This window comes from Callospermophilus lateralis, chromosome 3 (genome assembly GCF_048772815.1).
Source record: "Callospermophilus lateralis isolate mCalLat2 chromosome 3, mCalLat2.hap1, whole genome shotgun sequence".
In the NCBI taxonomy this organism is placed as follows: Eukaryota; Metazoa; Chordata; class Mammalia; order Rodentia; family Sciuridae; genus Callospermophilus; species Callospermophilus lateralis.
In genome coordinates this window covers 100,968,958-100,990,908 of record NC_135307.1, presented here as the reverse complement: position 1 = coordinate 100,990,908, position 21,951 = coordinate 100,968,958, and the positions used below count along the sequence as shown (strand labels likewise).

At 34.9% G+C, this 21,951-nt stretch overlaps 1 protein-coding gene across 1 annotated transcript in view; it reads left to right on the top strand.

Moving 5' to 3' along the window:
- The window catches only part of Rfx7 (regulatory factor X7), a 112,884-nt gene extending 91,329 nt beyond the window's left edge, over positions 1-21,555 (top strand). Inside the window, exons 5-9 of the mRNA XM_076850831.2 lie at positions 8,307-8,427; positions 9,834-9,914; positions 10,611-10,818; positions 13,939-14,234; positions 15,454-21,555. Of these exons, the coding sequence (XP_076706946.2) occupies positions 8,307-8,427; positions 9,834-9,914; positions 10,611-10,818; positions 13,939-14,234; positions 15,454-18,726 (3,979 nt within the window). The 3' untranslated portion in view covers positions 18,727-21,555. The remainder of the gene's footprint in view (positions 1-8,306; positions 8,428-9,833; positions 9,915-10,610; positions 10,819-13,938; positions 14,235-15,453) is intronic.
- Positions 21,556-21,951: the final 396 nt, after the last annotated feature.

Here is a 21,951-nt window from a genome sequence, read left to right as displayed (position 1 = left end):
TTTAAATTTTTCCAAAGGAATAAGCTAGTTCTACTACCTATGGGGAGTGATACCTGACTGCTGTTACTCAGTGCATGGGGGATGGGGGTATTTATTCCTTATATATTTTTTAATATGTTACCTATCTATAGGTTGGTATAGCAGTGTAACATAACATATGATTATTCCCTATAACTTTCTCAAGTTTTCTTGTCTTGTAGGTTAATCCTAAATCCCTAAATAGTGTTTAAATTAATATCCTGAGAGCTAAAGCCAGAGTAATTTTTAGATCTCTGAGATGTTTATCAGTAGAGACAATACAGTAGAATTAAGATTCTCACTTTTTATTCAGTCTGCAACTCACAATATTCTAACTTCATTACAGTTATTAGACAGGGGCTACCAAATTTTCTAATAATTCTAGTCAGTGGATTTGATTGGATAAGAACCTTAACTTTGGGCTGGGGACATAGCTCATTTGGTAGAGTGCTTGCCTCACATGCACAAGACCCTGGGTTTAATCCCCAGCACCACAAAAAATAAAAAACCTTAATTTTATTTATTGTGTTGTTACTATATATTACATGTGCTCCCATCTCCCTCTCAATCAAGATATAAAATCCCTTCATATATTTGGAAACGTATCCTATTTACTTTGCCTCCTTTCTTTATCTTTCTCCTTTCCCAGCCTGCATCTTCCACCTTACTCTCACCCTTTGTAATCTGCCACCTGTCAACAGTAGTTCTATTGTATTTCTAAATACGTAGCTCAAAATTTAGTTAAGTATCTTGGCTTTTACTGAAAGTAAATGGATTTATAAGAAGTTGAACATAACTCACTCAGCTCCCAGACAATGTTCCCTGGAGTATTCTGTTTTTGTTTAGTAGCAGAGTAGAGATGACCAAGGCTTACCTGTTAATAATGTACCTGTCATCTTCTTTCTGAAAGTTTATAGATATCCTAGAAAGGAGAAAGAAATTTTATAAATAAACTTGTCACAGTAGATGTTCTTATCCTTGGCTAAAAATTAGAACTATTTGAGAAGCTTTAAAATAAATAAATATACATACATACATACATGTACATTGCAAATGAATTTGTTTGAAAAATATACAAGATTATTCAACATTCAATTAATGCATTAGTGTCTGGATTATTATTGCTGTCAAGCTTCAGAAAATTATGACAAGAAATACTGGTGGTAAATTAGAACAGTTTAAAGAATATATCCTTTATTGTTTTTATCTGTGTTTAAGCTCTTTAATTGTATTTGTGGATATGAGGAAGAAAGATTCCTAGGAGGTCAAACTCACTTACTGTTACTTTGCTGTGTGGCCCTAATTTGGAATCTCCATTTCCTGCCCCACTTACATGCTCTATCCCTAGTAGGCTTTTATAGTTAAAATAAAATTTAAGAAATTACATATGAGCTATATAAGCATTCTTCTTGCCCTGTCAGATTTGTCTTTTATACTATACTATTATGTTTAGACTAAAGAGAAAAGGGTATTTTAACTTTTCTAAAGGCTTTAATGTGGCAGTGTACCTGGATGTTTTGTTTTTATTTTTTATTGAATCACCTTGCTAAAAGATCAGGAGATACAAATGAAAATAAACATATATCTTTAAAGGAGAAGTGTAATCAGCAGGGTAGTCCCCCAGAAAGGGTTTGTACTAAGCCTAATAAAGTCCTGAGTACTGGCAGTGAATAGAGTATAAGAACATTAAGCTTAAAAGTTGTTAGGACAATTCACATAAGCATTTTTAATAAGGCAAATATAAATATATTTAAGAAAATAAGCTATATTACTGGATAGAGAGAGTTCATCTCAGCTACCATTTACAAATGGCTTAAGAAAATCTTTTTAAATTATACCCTGGGAACAGTAGCTATCTGTTCTGCCATGGCCAAAAAGATCAACCATAATGAGCACCATCAGAAAAAAAGAACAAAATTAGAAATATTTTATCCTTCTACGAAATCATGATGCTGCAAGATAATGGAGCTTAAACTTTACTAACAGACATTGCAATACTTTTGTGAATTTCTGGTTTAGGAACTGCCATTGATTTTTAGATCTCTTCACTTTCTGTTCATTGTCATTATTGACCACTCTGAAATATCATTTTGTGTTCAGAGCAGTTCTCCTTTACCTTCCTATTATAAAAACTTTCAAACATAACAAAAATGTTAAAAGAATCCTATTAAGAATATCCAGATATGTTTCCCTTATCTTCAAGGATTTTTTTTCCTATAGCATTTAAAAGTAGTATACTTCTAAAAACAAAGACACTTTTTTTTTTTCCAGTACTAGGAATTGAAGCAGGGCCTTAATACTTAGCAGAATACACCAGTGAAGGCATCTGAGCCTAGGGTGGTTTTAATGTTTTGTTTTGTTTTGTTGGTACTTTTAAGTTACTAATTCAATCTCTGTTACAAATCAATTGTCTTGTTTCTTTTTTATCTATTTTGGTTGGTAGCACCTGGAATTTATTCATTTCAGATAGATTATCCAGTTCATTGGCATACGGTTTTTCATAATATTCTCTTGTGGTTCTTTTTATTTCTTTCTGTATAATCAGAAGTAATGTCCCTTCTTTCATAGTTTTAGTTATTTGAGTCTTCTCTCATTTCTTTTTCATTTTTTGTATTGCTGCCCTCCCCCACCATTTCATCAGTTTTGTTGATCTTTACAAAAACAAAAAAACTTTTGGGTTAGCATTTATTTTAGTCAGCTTTTTCACAGCTGTGACAAAGGACCCGGCCAGCACAACCTGTAGAGGAAGAAGACTTTATTGGAAGGCTCAGTTTCAGAGGTTTTAGTCCATAGAAGGCCAGCTCCGTTCCTCAGGGCTTGAGGTGAGGCTCAACATCATGAAGGGAGAGGGTAGCAGAGGGAAGCAACTCCCATCACAGTGATCAGGAAACAAAGAGAGACAGACTCCACTCTCCAGATACAAATATATACCCAAAGCCACTCTCTAATTCCCACCTCCTCCAGCCACACTCTACCATCAGGAAACAAAGAGACAGACTCTGCTCTCAAGATACAAATGTATACAACAAAGCCACTCCCTATTTCTCACCTGCTCCAGTCATACCCTGCCTCTTTAGTTACCACTCAATTAATCACTGTCAGGTGATTAAATCACTGATTGGGTTGAGTTTTACAACCCAGTCATTTCTCCTCTGAACTGTCTTGCATTGTCTCACACATGATCTTTTGGGGGACACCTCACATCTGAACCATAACAGCATTTTTCTAGTGTTTTTCTATTCCCTATGTCATTTATTTCCATTCTCATCATAATTTCCTCCTTTCTGCTTGCTTTGAGTTTACTTTTCTCTCATTTTCCTAGTTTCTTAATATGGAAGATTAGATTATTAATTTAAGATCTTTCTTCTTTTCTAATGTAGGCATATATAATTACAAATTTCCTGCTAAGCATTGCTTTCACTACATTCCATAAATTTTAACATTGTGTTCTTCTTTTATATTTTCCCCTAAATTGACAGATTTTTTTAAGCTGTATGTACATTTCTTGGTTAATTATTTTTGGTACTTTTTGCATCTTTTTCTCATTGCCTCCTGGCCTCCATACATTTTCCTGAGAAACAGCCTGTCATTCTTATTGGGGATCCTTTGTACATGATGAGTTTCTCCACTTTTCTTTCAAGACACTGTCTTTGCCTTTCAGTTGTTTGATAGTGGTATGTGAGGGCATGGGTATGAACTTTTATTACTTGTTTTTTGTGCTTTTTTGATATGTGAATTAATATTTTTCATTAAATTTGGAAAGTTTTTTGCTGTTAATTTGTAAATATTCTTCCTGCCTTCTTTCTTCTTTGGGACTCCTATAATGTGTGTTTTGGTGTGTCCCTCAGATGTCTGTGGCTTTGTCTTCACTTTTTTCCTTTCTGTTCTTCAGATATGGTAATCTCAACTGGCTTCATCTTCATACTTGCTGATTCTTCTGTGTTACATATATCTTTCCAGTTATTATACTTTTCAACCCCAGAATTTCATGTATTCATTATGTGTGTGTGCTTATAAATTGTATACATGTATGTATAAATAATGTATTTATTGTTTTTATATAATATAATTTCATTTGTATATATAATTTCAATCTATTGGTATTTTCTGTTTGCTGAGAAATGGTTTCCTTTAGCTCTCTGAACATATTTAAAATAGCTGATTCAGAGTCTTTGGGTAGCAGTCTGGGCTTCCTCAAGACAACTTTTCCCCCACTCCCTAGCACTGGGATTAAACCCAGGGCCTGGCCTATTCTAGGCAAGCGCTCCACCATTAAAGTACATCTACATCCCACCCCTTTTGTTTTTGAGACAAGATTTTGCTAAGTTGCCCAAGCTCACCTCAAACTTATCATTTGCCTGTCTCAGCCTCCTAAGTAGCTGCGATTACAGCCAAGCACCACCATGCTCAACCCTTAAGAACAACTTTTCTAATGGTTACTTTTTTTCCTGTTAAGAGCCAAGACATATGTCTTATTTATTTGTATAACTCATAAATGATTTGTTGGAGAGTAGATATTTAAAATTATATAATGTGGCACTACGAAAATCAGATTCAACCCTTGCCTAGGGTTTGTGGTTATTGTTGCTATTTGTTGTGTAGTAATTGTTTAGTGACTTTTTGGAATTTCCTATATTCTTCATTTTATCGGGCCACTGAAATCTTTTCTCAGCATAGTAGTCAACTAATGATAAAACCGATATTTCCTTAACCACCTGAAACCAGTAAATCTCTCAGGCTTTGCCTAGGTTCTCTGTATATCTTAAGGTACAGCAACAACACTCAATCACAGTCAGGTACTCTTCCCTAGCCTTCATTTCCTGCTTTGGGGAGGCCTCAAAACAAGCCAAAGTTGAGAACTTCGTGCTTTCTTAGGTCTTTCTTGAGCATACACACAGTCCTTTGCATGCATGTGGCCTTCTAGATTCTTGGGAATATGTAAGCGTGTCCCAAAGCATCTCTGAACATCTTATTTCCCAGATTTTCTTCATACTTTCTGGTTAGTCCGTTATTTGCCACCACTATTTTCCACCATCTTCAGCAGACACAAAGTTAAGAATTTGCCAGTTGGTTTTAACAAATTCTATTCACTTCACCTACACAAGGAGAAGGCTTTTTTATAGTGGGCAAGCTCCAGTTTATCAGATCCAGACAATCTTGTAGGTTGAGTCCTTGCTACTCAATTTATTGGGTCAAGACATCCTTCTTCTTCAGTGTTTTGTTAATTCATAATCTGTAAGTGGTTAATGTTTATGTTCATATAATCTGTACATTATCTGTATAGTTAATTTAAAACAAAGGAGAACTGTGATAACCCAAAAATAAAAATAAGCATATAAAGGGGCTGGGGATATAGCTCAGTTGGTAGAGTACTTGCCTAGCATGCATAAGGCCCTGGGTTCAATCCCCAGTCCCACAAAAAATAAAAATTAAAAAAAAAAATAAGCATATAAGTAAAGCTTGTACTCCATGCATGTGAGCAACTCATCTATCATTTATATATGTGTATGCTTATATGTGTGTGTTTGTGTATATATATATGTATGTATCTACTTTAAAAATAACAATCCAAAATTACCAAATAATTGTCATATTAAATAGCTGTTTCATTGGCAATAGTGATGTCTTTCTTTATAATTTGCTATTTAATGTGATTAAATAATAAAGAACACAAATTTCTTTTTAAAATATTGAGAACTGTCCTAAAACTTATGGGATTTCATTAACTTATAAATTTCAGGATAAGACCTCTATCCTTCAGCATAAGTTCCTTGACTAGGAATGAATCTTTTTTATAGGACTCCTGAGTAAAATAATGGAAAGGAAAGGTAAGTTGAAAGGGAGAACCTGTTTAAAAGATCATATATTGCAGCTGGGAACACAACTCAGAAAAGCACCTACTTAACCATGCTGAGGCCCTGGGTTCAGTCCCTAACACCCCAAACAAAATTAAGTCAAACATGATAAATTTTTTAATATATCCATTTTAAACTAATTTTGTTTTTTCAAACATAGCAATCTTTCAGATAATATGTATTCATTGTGTGGTTGTCACAAAAATAAGTATCACCAAGTGAATTTCAGCAGTGATATTTGATCTTAGTTTAAGCTTGGTTTAACAGTGCTACTAACAACTCAAAATTTCTCATCAAAGCTTAAAACTAGAAGACACTATAATTAGCCAACAGACTTCAGCAGGCTTTTCCAGCCATGCTACCTTGGGATACCAAACCATCACATACATTACACTGTGTACTTCTATACTGTTCTTGAATATGAATGCCAAATGTTAGAGTCCAGTGAATTTTAGCCATGCTTCAGCTGTGTATTATTATTCTGCCCTGACCTGGGAACAATATGAAAATTTTTTATGGTCAAGATGAGGATTTTCAGAGTTTTCTCTCCAGTCTCAAAATCTAATTACTCCATTAAAAATCTAATTACTCTTTCAACAGCTGTTCCACTTAGAGGCTCAAATTAATTACGTATTTAACCATGTTACTTTTACCTGATTTGTCTTCCAGATTACCTAGCAAATACATTATTTGATAATAATTCTACCATGTTTTTGAAACTTCCCTAAATTTCTCTATTCTTTATTGTCATCTGTAACACATGAATGCTAAGACTCACTAAAATATAACAATGTGGATCTAAGTGAAAAGGGGGCTTTGAATAGAAAAAATGGTAATTCTTAATAAATTATCTTTAAATATTTGGAAAAATAATGAAAGTGTCTCATCTGTGAGATAAACAGATTAAACCAAATCCTTCCCAGATATACCTTTCTTTGTAGGTTCCTCATCTATAAAATATAATTAATAAAAATACCTGCCTCAGGGTTGTTGGGGAGGATTAAATGAGATAACAAAGCACTCAAAAAATGTCCAGTAACATAATTAATTTGTAAATGGTATTTATAAGCACTAAAGATTGAATCACCATATGGGTTATGAATTACTTGTTCATGATCATGTTGAATATTAGGCTTATGTTCAATCTTAAGAACAATTTAAATAAAGATCAAGAGAAAAAGTACTAAACGATTTGAATTTAAGAATGCTATGAGGGCCAGGACTGTAGCTCAGTGGCAAAGAGTTTGCCTAGCACCTGTGAGGCACTGGTCTATCCTTAGCACCACATAAAAATAAATAAAATAAAAGCATTCTGTTCATCTACAACTACAAAAAACTTAAAAAAAAAAAAAAAAAAAGAATGCTATGAAAGTGTTAGTTATCCTGTGAATAGAACATTCTTTGTTTCTCATTCTTTTTTGAGTCTTGCATAAAAATAATCTTATGCTGAGTTAGGTGTTAATTGACACCATATCTTACTTTATCAACCTTCAGTTAAGTTATGAAGTAGGAAAACAAGATGTAAGCTAATCAAGATCTCTACATGGCCTAGAATGACCTATGGTTAATATAGCACTGGTTTTAAAATTATGAATACATACCCTACAGATACTCTACTAAATTAGATTTAAAACAGAATTATTGAATATCTAGATCTTTCCAGTGGGTAAGAGACTCTAATAAGAAAATTATTTTTCTTTAAAAATTGTGTAACAACTGAAATTTGGATAGGTCATCTCCTAACATCAAGCTGTTCCCTTTAGGGAAAATGTTCACATTGAGTTAACCCATTATTTAAGGGTATGACCATTTCTGTAGCTGGCAGGAAGTTGAACTTTTGAATCCATTTTCAATTCTAAGCTTTCACCAAAAAGGGATTCTAAGGAAAGAGGGGAAGAACATTAGACAAGAACCTCTGACTGTGCCCTCATTTTTAACCTCATCAGTAAAAGGAGGTTGTTGGTACAGATGATCTCTTAAAGTTTCCTTTAGTCCTACCATATCGCGTTTCTAAATTTTAAACCATCTGGTAGTATTATCTTAATGTCTAGCTTGTACGATGTTTCTATTGGAAATTATCCCAGTATATGGGCCTGATACATATGTGGAAACTTAAAACACTGCTAGATGAACTGGATGAACTCATTTTATAGTGTGGCTTGGAATTAGTAGAAAAACTTCATCTCAATATTATATCTTACTCCAAATTTCCTGAGTGCTTTTGAAAGCAATACTATATATTCTGAACATAAAGGCAGGTAGTTAAACCTGAGTTAGTAGTCTCTAAAGAGTAGTGATTCTATAAATCTTGGCACATAACTTGAAGATCCATTGCTTCACTTTGTCAAAAGGATCAAATTGTATTGAAATAGCATCTTGCTCTGTAATGCTGAATTCTGTCACTCACTAAATTGGTTCCTCCTTCTTCTACAGGAGCTACTGTGACAATCTTGGTTACCATCCGTTAAGTGCTGCTGACTTTGGAAAGATAATGAAAAACGTCTTTCCAAACATGAAGGCACGTCGTTTGGGCACTAGAGGCAAATCTAAATATCCTTTACCAGAAGGTTATTACTAATCTCTTTAGGTTCACACTAATAGAAAATCCGCTGTCATAGTTCAGCTAGTGACTATATTTAGAAGTAAATTTAAGTCAACAAATATAAATGGTTCAAAAGTACTTAGTAGAATAATGTTTTCTTAGCTTTTTTAAACTAAAAAAAATGAGTAAATAATGGTTTATGTGTTTATTAGGATTATTATAGATGTTATCTTTCTCTATCGCTATGAAGTGTTAATAGTCTGATCTTTTTTGCTTTAACAATAAGAATTAATGATTACAGCAGCTCACGAGGCTAAGGCAGGAGGATCATGAGTTCAAAGCCAGCCTCAGCAATTACTGAGACTCTGTCTCTTAATAAAATATAAACATAAAAAGAGTTAAGGAATGTGGCTCAGTGATTAAGTGACATGGGTTCAATCCTGGGTACCAAAAAATAAAGGATTAATGAGATATACCATATATTCAGAAATTATAAATTATATCACCAAAAGTAGAGAAAGATGTTAGCTTATATTCTCTCTTCTAACTTAGAAACATGGGGATCTCCTTACTAATAATACTAATAATAATAGTCAACATTCAAAAAATTGTGGAAAACCTGTATTAAAATTGCAGTGAGGACATAGGAAAGGTTCTTATGATGAAAAAATACTTAGGAACAAACAGAAGTAAGAAAATGAAAATTAAGTATTTTTTAAAATTTTTTATACTTTTGGGAGAAGATGGTGTTAGAAGTACTTTCATTTTCTCCCTGCTTAGCTTTTAGCCTTTTTCAAAACATAAAATTAGTTACTATGGAAGAGATGAGAGAAAGGGGAAAGGAGGAAGGCTGCTTTTCTAAAATAGTTCCAGGTGTTCTTCAACCAGTTGGTTCATGACCTATCCTTGTTTCCTTAATATAAACAAAAATGACTTGATGTGTCTTTGTAATGTTACAGGTGATAATCCTGTATGTTTCAGTGGAAAAAGAGAAATGAAAAGGTTAAAGCCCTTGTGACACTCTGGAGAGTTGTTTTTGTCCTAGTTCCCTGGGCTAAAGTTTCCCTTCCCTGTGCCAGGTTTCCATCCGGCTATTCCTTTCCTTCTGACCTGTTTGTTACTGGTGGCTGGCACAGCATATTAGGAACATTTATTCATAAAATTTGTAACAAATGAGAATCATTGCATTTAGAATAGTAATATTTAACATTCTATAAGAATTATTCCAGTTTCAAGAGAATATAAAAGTATTCTTTATTTCTAATACTAAAGTGTTTTCTTACTGAAGAATTCAGAAAGTACATGTTATTTCATGCTAATCTTATTCTCATTTCATATATGGTTACTTCTCAAGTATTGTCTATATAGACAGTCCATTTACTTTGGAGTACTTTAGACCTTAACTATTTATTACATATTGTTACAGTGGACTAAGGAAAAAAGCTTTTGTTCATATGCCAACACTGCCCAACCTTGACTTTCACAAAACTGGAGATGGGGTAAGAATTCTACCATGTCTTTTTAATAAGTAGAATTGTGGGGGCTAGGATGTAGCTTAGTGTTAGAGTGCCTACCTAGCATGTACAAGGTCCTGGGATCAATCCTCAGCCCACCCACCCCCCCCACACACACACACACACCAAAAAGAGAAGGTAGAATTATATACCTTTATATCAAAATTGAAATGCATTCTTCAAAGCCTTATTTGGATGGAACCAAAAACCAGCAAATGTGCTCTTTACAAAGTAAATAAGCAAAAATATGCCACTGTGGTTGAAAGATATTAGTGTATATCAACTTGAAGTTTGGGAAAACAAAAACCCAAAGTTACTGGTTTGTAGATTTGTCCATAATATATATTTACTTTGTGTGCTTGTTTGTGTAGGTTGTAAGATAAGAGAAAATGTATCATAGTTATACTGGCATCCCTAACTTTCAGCTTTTAGAAATATTTAAAACATCTGTTAGTCTGTTTATGTTTAACAACCATTTGAAATGTTATATTCAGATACTGCTGACTGCTGTACACTGGTACATTTGGGTCTCTTATATCTGCCAATAGGCTACTTCATGTTACTTTGGCCCAACAGATTTAGATTTTTATCTCCTAATAAAAATACATGTCTTGAATGTTTTCAATTTAATTTCTCTAAACTTTACTTAAAAGTTAACTTGTCCTTTTTGCCTTTGTTTAGTTGGAAGGAGCTGAACCTTCTGGGCAGCTTCAAAATATTGATGAGGAAGTTATATCTTCTGCTTGCCGTCTTGTGTGTGAGTGGGCCCAGAAAGTGTTAAGCCAGCCGTTTGACACAGTCTTGGAATTAGCCCGTTTCCTTGTAAAAAGTCACTATATAGGCACCAAGTCAATGGCAGCTTTAACTGTAATGGCAGCAGCACCAGCAGGTATGAAATTATTATTAAGCTAAAACTGGCAGTGTTACTGTATTTAGAGTTGGCAGCTAAGGTAGAGATTAACCAGAAAACTTCATCTTTTTAGTACTTAAATGAGTTCCTTCTTACTTCACTTTATACTAAATTCAGAGGGACTTATTAAGTCAATAAAAATTCTTTCATTATAGAACTTACTGCTCTAGTTTTGTATATCTGCTGTAATATAAAACTATTTGGATTCCCCTGAAGATATTTTATTAATTTTTTCATTGCTATTTTTAAATTTAAAGAATATATGTACATATACTTTTACGTATATATGTATGTAACTAGTGGATTAAATATTAATTAAATAAGATTTTTAAATTACATGGTAGAATCCTATCCCAGAAAGAAAGTTTATAAATAAAATGGTCTTTGGACACTGTGACAGATAACTTTGTTTCACAAGAAATAAAATGTGTCAAGTATTACTATAAAGTAACAAGAGCAATATATTTTAAATACCCATTCAAATGATAATTTGAGCTCAAAGAATAATTTTTTGAATTGACAACTAATTTGAGGAATTAAAAGTAGTGTTGGAATAAATGACTGCCTTTTAAATTAATAGCTATCTAATTATCACTTCTTTAATTATCAGTTCCAATGAAACTTTTGAAATGTCTTATTTGGTCATACCTTATAAACCTAAAGAAGAATGAATAGGGGGTAGGGTTGTGGCTCAGTGGTAGACCGTTTGCCTAGCATGTGTGAGGCACTGGATTCAATTCTCAGCACCACATATAAATAAATAAAATAAAGGTTCATTGACAACTAAAAAATATTTTTAAAAAAAGAAGAATGAATAAATCTGATTACTCTAGAAAATTATTTCTGTGTATATGGAAAGTATGTTAATATGAAATTTGTTTTCCAAGATGATTCTTGTAAGTATTAAATCTACAGTAGATTTATCCTGACCAGAATTACAGTATGTGTTGGGTGTTTGTACATGTTCATGTAATCTGTCCTCTCATTTTATACTTCAGGACCAAGTTTAGCAAAACGGTCTCTTACAAGAGCTAGTTATAATTTTTCCTATCTGCGTGTAAACTGTGTACTACTTAAATTTGTTCACTCATACACACAAGCTAGAAAGTGCTTGAGCAGTCCACTGTAGCTATAGATAGCTGTGTTACCTCATTTAATTCTCTCAGCAGTCCTGCGAGATAAGTGATTTTTATTGACAATATTTAGATCAGAAAGCACACTTAGGGAGGTTAGTAGCTTATCCGCAGGCAGATAAGTGGTGGGGTCAGGATTTGAATCCTGATTTGTCTGTCTCCAAAGCCCAGGTTAACTCAGTTATATTGTACTGCCTTCTTATCTTCTGACAAAATGAGACTTTATTCTTCTTCAACTTTTTTTGTTCTCTTTTTCCTATCATACTAACACCAAGAAGGGTTCAATAGAATGAAAAATTGGGAGGCATCATGGAGGAAAGAATCATTAGCATCTCTCTTATTTCCCACTTTATTCACAAATCTGAAAGAAATGTTGAATGAATAGAATGAGTGAATTTTTAAGGTATAAGTGTAAATAAAGGTTTTTCTTTAAATGAAAGTACTAAAAATGACAGGTGTTTTCTCTATGAAAGGAGTTAGCTTGAAAGACTATTCACTTTGCCAATTTATGATTACTCAAAACATTTTTTAAATCTTTTGAAATTTTATTCTATATATATTTTTAAAGATTCTTGATGGTAAATTAATTCTTGTCCTTTGACTGTGAATTTGATTTTTTATAAATATAGTCTCCATATTAAGAACAGGTTGTGTTACAAATGTCCTTTCATAAGTCAGCTGCTTGGAACTCATTCCTGTTCAGACACCCTGGCAGGAGAATCAAGACAGCCCAACTATGAGCCATTAGCAGAGGCTCTCCAGGGTACAGGGGCCAGCTGAGTTCTGGGGCCAGGAGGAAACAATGCAGCTGGATTTGAAGAGTAAAACAATACAATGTGATAAAAAGAGGTAAAGATGAGGGATTACTGACCAGTGAGTGTGTGGGAAAGTTATAGTCTCTTCTCTTTCTTTCTTGGCCCCCCTAACCCTCCACCCCACCCAGTAGTTGTTGCTGTTTTCTAGAATGAAGAAAAGCATAAATTGGGCTGGGGAGTATTCCAGAGATAGTGTTTTCCTCCCCTTTCTTTTCCCCATTATTTTTACTAACCACAATTTATTTTCTAATTATCTTAACATGAAATTAGCTTTTAAAAAATTAATTTTATTACACAATTTATTAAAATTTGTATCTTATCATTCCTTCCTCTTTTTTTTACTGTTTATCTTACTATTAAAAAGTTTTCTCATTGGGCTGGGGTTGTAGCTCAGTGGTAGAGCGCTTGCCCCGCACACATGAGGCCCTGGGTTCAATCCTCAGCACTGCATAAAAACAAATAAATAAAAATAAAGATATTGTGTCCGTGTACAACTAAAAAAAGTTTTCTCACTGACATTTTTCAGAATATCTTAACCTTAGTCTTACTAAGAAATTCTGTTTCTTAATCTCTCGAGGTCATACTGGAATAATCATGTGGTAGCAATTAAAATAGCAGTGCCCATTTTTATGAATTTCTTGTAGGCTTAAAAGCCTGTTTTCCCCACAAAAATTTTTTTAGGATATGGAATGATTTCAACAAATATTTATTAGTTGCCTCTTTTGAATTGAATGTTTATGAAAATGAATGAATTTCATTATAATAGAGAAGATGATAAGAAAATTTACTGACATCTGATAAAATGTAAAAATGCTATTTTGGCATTTATCTCAACTTTTACACATTTATAATATGGGTACACTTTTTAAAATCATCTGTTATTATTGATTTATCTAAAACTGTCACCTGAGTTGAACCATATTTTTAAGATTTCAAAATCACATTGAAAAATGTTTATAAATTTGGGAGTCTAATACTTTAATGCTGTAGTAAGAAATTGACTTAAATTGACTGCTGAAGTAAGAAATTGACTTAAAACTTGCTCATGTGGTTGAATTGTCCAGTAGATGGCTACATATTCAAAGAAATCAAGTTGTAGCTTTCTTTTATAATGGAGGGTATTTACTTAGCTTTCCTTTGTTTATTTTCAGGAATTAAAGGAATTACCCAGCCTTCTGCTTTTATACCTACAGCTGAAAGTAATTCCTTTCAGCCACAAGTAAAGACTTTGCCATCTCCTATTGATGCTAAACAGCAGTTGCAAAGGAAAATCCAGAAAAAGCAGCAAGAACAGAAACTACAATCCCCTTTGCCAGGAGAATCCTCAGCAAAAAAATCAGAAGGCGCGACAGCCAATGGAGTGGCTAATCTTCCGAATGGAAATCCTGCAATTCTTTCTCCTCAACCCATTGGTATCGTTGTGGCAGCTGTCCCTAGTCCTATTCCGGTAATATTAAGTGGTGTTTAGCCTTTCTGGGTTGGTGGGAAGTTAATCATTTCATTAAAAGAGGCAGGTGAGAAGGAAACAGATTCCCACAGTTGTCTTTCATTCAGAATTGGTTACAAAATGATCTAAAAAACTAAAATGTGACGATCCAAGATACATAAACTATGCATATAACTACTTGAGTTATTTTCAGTTGTATCTTTCCTGGCTGAACCCAAAAAACGTAATTGTAAACTTTGGAGCTCAAGATTTTTTATTCACATTAAGACAGAACAAAACTGCAGTGTGAATTGATGGTAATCTAATATACGCCTGTCTCTGGCTTGCTGGATATAGGAGTAGGATGTTGGGCAAGTCCCTTAATTATTCTAAATTGTTTCCTTATCTATAAATATAACTTAAAAGTCTCCTTTCCTTTCTCACACAACTGAGGTTATGATGAAGGGACTTTGTGGGGGGGGAGGGGGATGGGGGGTACCAGGGATTGAATTCAAGGGCACTTAACCACTGAGCCACATTCCCAGCCCTATTTGTATTTTGTTTAGAGTCTCACTGATGGTGAAGGGACTTAAAAAAAAGAGTGCATGCTGCTGAAGTAAAGTGATACATTGTTATTATTGATGGTACTACTAGGGGACATTTTATCTTATTTTTGTTGTTCTTGTTAGTATCATTGTCATGTCATTAAAACATGAAATACCTGGAGTATTTACTATTTACTATAGAGCAGACTTGGGTAGCCAGTGGTTTTGTCTGGAATCTTATCCATAGTGATCTAGTTACTAATGTCCAAGGTACACCCATTTATAAGACAGTCTCCCTCAAAATGAGCCACCTTCTTGGCATAAATTTCACTAGATACTTTATAGTTGTTTCTAGTTTCAAGATTTTATCTCCTTTTCTTATAACCTCTTTAAATCATTATTTTAGCAAGTATTCATAACAAGGGTGAAGTTTTTAACCTTGTTAACTGAGCAGTATCTTAATGTTTTATGTATCATCATTTAATAACTATATTGCATTATGGTTATATCTTTTAAAATATTTATGTCTTTCTAGCAGCTGATCTAAAAGGACTCCCTACTGATAGGCAAACTGTTTTTCTTTTTAACAAACATTTAACAAATGCTTCAATATTATATAGGTATACAAATTACGCTTCATATCCTGGACTTGTTAAATCTGATTTTGTTTTGTTTTTTTCCCCATCTTTTCACAGGTCCAGCGGACCAGGCAATTGGTAACTTCACCAAGTCCTATGAGTTCTTCTGATGGCAAAGTTCTTCCCCTCAACGTACAGGTGGTCACTCAGCACATGCAGTCTGTTAAACAGGCACCAAAGACTCCTCAGAATGTCCCAGCCAGTCCTGGTGGGGATCGTTCTGCCCGGCACCGTTACCCTCAGATCTTACCCAAACCAGCCAACAGCAGTGCACTCACCATTCGCTCTCCAACTACTGTCCTCTTTACTAGCAGTCCCATCAAAACAGCTGTTGTACCCGCTTCACACATGAGTTCTCTGAATGTGGTGAAAATGACAACTATATCCCTCACACCCAGCAACAGTAATGCCCCTCTTAAACATTCTGCCTCAGTCAGTAGTGCTACAGGAACAACAGAAGAATCAAGGAGCATTCCACAGATTAAGAATGGTTCTGTTGTTTCTCTTCAGTCTCCTGGGTCCAGGACCGGTGGCACTGGGGGAGCATCTGCTGTGGAAGTCAAAATGGAGCCAGAAACATCATCAGATGAGCATCCTGTACAGTGCCAAGAAAACTCTGATGGGGCTAAAATTCCCCAAACACCTAGTGCTCTTTTGGGGCAGAAAAGTAATACAGATGGAGCAGTGCAAAAACCTTCAAATGAAGGTGCCATTGAAATAAAAGCAACTAAGGTCTGTGACCAGAGGACCAAATGTAAAAGTCGCTGTAATGAAGTTCTGCCAGGCACTTCGACAGGCAATAATCAAAGCACTATCACTCTCTCAGTTGCTACTCAGAACCTAACTTTCACCAGCACTAGCTCACCATCTAATGGTGACTCAATAAATAAAGACCCAAAATTATGCACTAGAAGTCCAAGAAAACGACTATCTTCTACATTGCAAGAGTCCCAGGTGCCTCCTGTAAAGAAACCAATTGTGGAACAGCTTCCTGGAGTTAGCATAGAAGGCCAGAAAACGGGCAATGTTAAGAAGGACCAAAAGGTTCCACATTCAGGGAAATCAGAAAGTTCAACAGCAGGTGCTCAGATTCCTAACAAGGTATCAATCAGTGTCAATTCACACATGGTGGAAAATCAACCCTTGGGTTCTGCTCTTATTACCAGTGATTCAGCTTTGGAACAACAAACAACACCATCATCGTCTCCAGATATAAAAGTAAAACTTGAAGGGAGTGTCTTTCTCTTGGACAATGATTCAAAATCAGATGGCAGCTTTAATACAAATGAATGGCAACAAGTCACTAAGGATTCTGAATTTATATCTGCCACCTGTGAACAACAGCAAGATATTGGTGTTATGACAATTCCAGAGCACTCTGATATCAATGATTTAGAGAAATCCGTTTGGGAATTAGAAGGAATGCCACAGGAGGCATATAGCCAGCAGCTACATAGCCAGATACAAGAATCTCCTTTGAATCAAATACAAGCACAGTCTTCAGATCAGTTACCTCTGCAATCCGAACTGAAAGAGTTTGAACCTTCTGTTTCCCAGACAAATGAAAGCTACTTTCCTTTTGATGATGAACTTACTCAAGATAGTATTGTGGAAGAACTGGTGCTTATGGAGCAGCAAATGTCAATGAACAATTCACATTCATATGGTAACTGTTTGGGAATGACCCTTCAGAGTCAGTCAGTAACTCCGGGAGCTCCAATGTCATCTCATGCCTCTAGCACCCACTTCTATCATCCAATCCATAGCACTGGCACTCCAATTCACACACCCACACCCACACCCACTCCTACACCAACCCCAACACCAACTCCAACTCCTACATCTGAAATGATTGCCGGGTCTCAGAGTCTATCACGGGAGAGCCCTTGCTCCAGGTTAGCCCAGACTACACCTGTGGATAGTGCTTTAGGAAGTAGCCGACATACACCCATTGGTACTCCACATTCTAATTGCAGCAGTAGTGTCCCTCCCAGCCCTGTTGAATGCAGGAATCCATTTGCATTCACCCCAATAAGCTCCAGTATGGCATATCATGATGCCAGCATTGTCTCAAGCAGTCCTGTGAAACCAATGCAAAGACCCATGGCCACACACCCTGATAAAACCAAGCTTGAATGGATGAATAATGGGTATAGTGGGGTTGGTAACTCATCAGTTTCTGGCCATGGCATTCTCCCAAGCTATCAGGAACTAGTGGAAGATCGTTTCAGGAAACCTCATGCTTTTGCTGTGCCTGGACAGTCTTACCAATCTCAATCCAGACATCATGACACTCATTTTGGTCGTTTGACTCCTGTCTCTCCTGTGCAGCATCAAGGTGCCACTGTAAATAACACCAACAAACAGGAAGGTTTTGCCGTCCCTGCGCCTCTTGATAATAAAGCAACTAATTCATCTGCCAGCAGCAACTTCAGATGCCGGAGTGTGAGCCCTGCTGTCCATCGCCAACGTAATCTTAGTGGAAGCACCCTCTATCCAGTGTCTAATATCCCACGATCTAATGTGACCCCCTTTGGAAGCCCAGTAGCCCCAGAAGTTCATGTTTTCGCAAATGTTCACACAGATGCATGTGCCAACACCATAGCTCAAAGAAGTCAGTCAGTTCCATTAACAGTAATGATGCAGACAGCCTTCCCAAATGCTCTTCAGAAGCAAACTAACAGTAAAAAAATAACCAATGTTTTGTTGAGTAAACTTGATTCTGACAATGATGATGCAGTGAGAGGTTTGGGAATGAACAACCTTCCCTCAAATTACACAGCCCGGATGAATCTCACCCAGATTTTGGAAACTTCCACTGTTTTTCCTAGTGCCAACTCTCAGAATATGATTGATTCCAGCACTTCTGTGTATGAATTCCAAACACCATCTTACCTCACCAAAAGTAATAGCACCGATCAGATCAGTTTTTCTCCTGGAGATAATCAAGCACAATCTGAAATTGGAGAGCAACAATTAGATTTCAATAGCACTGTTAAAGACCTGTTGAGTGGAGACAGCTTGCAAACCAACCAGCAGCTGGTAGGTCAGGTAGCGTCTGATCTTACCAACACTGCATCTGATTTCTCTAGTGATATCAGGTTGTCTTCTGACCTCTCAGGCAGCATCAATGATTTGAACACTTTAGACCCAAATCTACTGTTTGATCCAGGTCGTCAGCAGGGACAAGATGATGAAGCTACACTGGAAGAATTAAAGAATGACCCGTTATTTCAACAAATTTGCAGTGAATCCATGAACTCTATGACTTCATCAGGTTTTGAATGGATAGAAAGCAAGGACCATCCTACTGTTGAAATGTTGGGTTAAATTGTGTTTTATAATATGTAGCACACTGTATCTAAAGACATATGTATTGTATTTGTCTTAATGGAAGTGCCTCCCGCAGCAGAAACACTTACTATTAATTGTGACATTTTAAAAGCGTTTGCTGCAGAAGTGGTTTCTTCTTCAGTAGGAAATGGTTAGACTTGCCTCGGTTCTTAACAAGTTTCTGAAGACAGTAGGCTGTAGAAGAACAAGTATTAGGTTTTAAATTTTATAATGTTCCCCATTTAATCACATTGTTTGCTAGTAAAGAATCAGCTATCCAGCTTTTACAAGAGCAGTCTAGATCTTTATTTTGTATAAGTTCATTTTAATTCATTAGTTGATCTGCACAAAATTTAGAAGAAACCATCATTTAAGTATAGGCTGTTTCATTGTTGGCATTATCTTTTAGATATGAAATCATAGCTAAGGTGAACTGTAGACAAGAAGGTCTTCCTTGAAACAGGGATAATATTCAGGTTATTATAAATATTTAGGCTTGAAGCATAGAGCTACTGTAGGATGAAAAATCTCTGTAGGACTTTCTGGGGCTTCAGTACCATTTATACCCACAATGAAGGGCTTAAATAGGAGAAAATAATGGAAATAAGTATTAATTTAAGGAAAGTTAAAGCTGCACTAAATTTTTTAAAAGGAAAAACTAGTAGCCATTTATATTTGTGACCTTGCATTAGTCCAATTTTAAAATGTTGATTTTAATATGGAGCTAACACACACAAAACAAATAACTCCAGACATTGTAATTTAATAGGGTAAATACAAGCATGTTAGAACACTTTGATGTTTTATTATTTGCTAGTTGAGGTAGGGGTGTTTTCCTAGTCCCACCACAATGGCTGCATATACATATTAAAATTCTATTTAAGATTTATTTTGAAGTTTTTTTCCTTATGATATTCTTCAGTAATCAGTTTTTTTCCTCAATTTAGTGACTCATTCCTTTGCTCCTCCTGCATATAATAATGCAATTTGATCATGGGGTCTCTTTGAAAAACAAGCAGGAAGGAGATGATATTAAAACATGAGCAAAAAAAAAATATAACATTTCACCCTCTAAGGTCTGAAGCCACACATCTTTATATCTCTAATAAAACAAAGGGGACAATAGCAGTACTTGAAGAAGAGGAATGTTTTATTACATGCTTAATTTATTTATTGTGATAAACACAATTGCAAAAGAAGCAAAGCACTCAGGATTTGTTTTAAAATGTTTCTCTCTATGGCTCCCATTTTGTTTTATGATAATATTTATGAATTTCATGTTGACACAAATCTACTCACCAGTTGACAGCTCCATTTAGGTGAGTTTCAAGATCACTTTCAAAGAGATTAACGTGAAGTTTTTAAAGCTAACATTAAACCATCTGCTATGCTACCTTGAACCTAGCTAAGCTTTTCTTTACCTTAATTCATAAACCAATCAGAAGACTACAATCAATGAATATTTAACACATGTGATGAAGGGTTTAATTCAATAAGATTTTTATTGTTCAATAAATTTGAAAGGTAGGGTATTAACATATTTTGATAAATAAATGGTGCTAGGGTTGGCTCAGAGGTTTATATATTGATATGTCCTAGTTATTGGCATTTGTGTGTGTTTGCTGTTATCTTGAATTAATGATCTGTTAGGTTTTTTTTTCCTCGATACTAGTTATTTCTTCACTGTACATTGAGACACAGCACTACTGCACACCAAAGTATGCAATACCCAAAGGAAACTGTGTGATTTCTTTTAACAAATAATGGGAGCCTTTCTATATGAGACATTCTGAAAAGGAGATTTTGAGGCCATTCTAATCCCTTGTTTACATTATTAGCTTCCTACTAATATAAAAATAATGGAAATCTTTTTTGATAAAAATATAAAGACTGGAGGATTTTTAACCCCCTGTACAGTATTGCAGCAAACTCTTTAAATTTGGTTGAATTCGTCCAGCAAACTTTCCGGGGTTCATATATTGCACTAAATTTGTTGAACCTGTGGTAGGCACATCTCTTAGGATAAATGCAACCAATACAGTCCACAGATTAAACTTTTTAAATGTGTTTCATTATGAAAAGACAAGATGTCATCAAAGTGACAGGTAAAATTGTCTTATGTAGCAATGTGCATTGATCTCAATGAGATATTTCTATTTCTTATTCTCTTACATGAGAATATTACAGCAGGAAGAATTAAGTTTAGTTTGCTTCACCATGTTAATACATGATCACAAAATGTGCATGAGTGTTATTGACTTATCTTGTACAGTACTAGGTATTCCTGTAACCACTTTTTTTTCTTGGCTGTATTGAAATTGGTTCAGTGTTAACCAGGCAGGCATAGTTATTCACAAGTTATTTACTTTTTTTATGTTTACTAATTCTGCTTAGTTGTTGAATATGTTCTTTTCTCAGATTATTTTCATTGTTTTGATGTTGGAAACATTTTGCATACTGTTTATCATGATAAGACTTCATGAAGTAAATAATTTTGCATATAATTGCAATAAGCACTGACTTTTGAACTGAAAAGAAGGAAAGTGTTTTTTTTTTTTTTTTTTGTGCAGTGCATCTGAGGTTCAAATAATAGTCTTGTACTACAATGTGCTTTACTACACCATAAATAACAAAAACAAGCCCTGTTTCATGTTTTCATTTAGTGCAAAAAAGTCAAATTTCCCCAGTGTTTTGTTGTCTGTTGTACCTGCTGAAACTACAGTAGTTGAATATTGCAGTAGCATTTCAGTTCTCTTTTTTTATTAAAAGTGCTCAAAATTGTTTTTTAAATGTTTTCAAAAACAATTAAAAACATTTTATATTAAACTGACTGGATCTTAAGGTGATTTATGAGATATATTTTATACAGGCAATACACCATTTTGTAAATGGGCCCAAAGCTGTATTACTTTTTATCTTATAAAATTTGGGGAAGTAGATAAAAATTAGCACAAAGCAGAATAGAACTGCTAATCTGCTCTTTTATTAACCCAGAACAACACAACATCTTCATTCATTGGAACTCTGCTGTTTAATTGGGATTTATTACCAGGCATAAGGCATAGAGCTTTATGTGGTCCAAATTGCCATTTTTTCTTTTGGTCTTTTATGTAATATTTCCTTTAAAATGTTAGCCTGGGGAGTACCAAGATATCTATTTCTGGAGCCTTGAATGGGTGGGGAGCGGGGGGAAATAGAATAGAAGAAAAATTAAAAACCCAC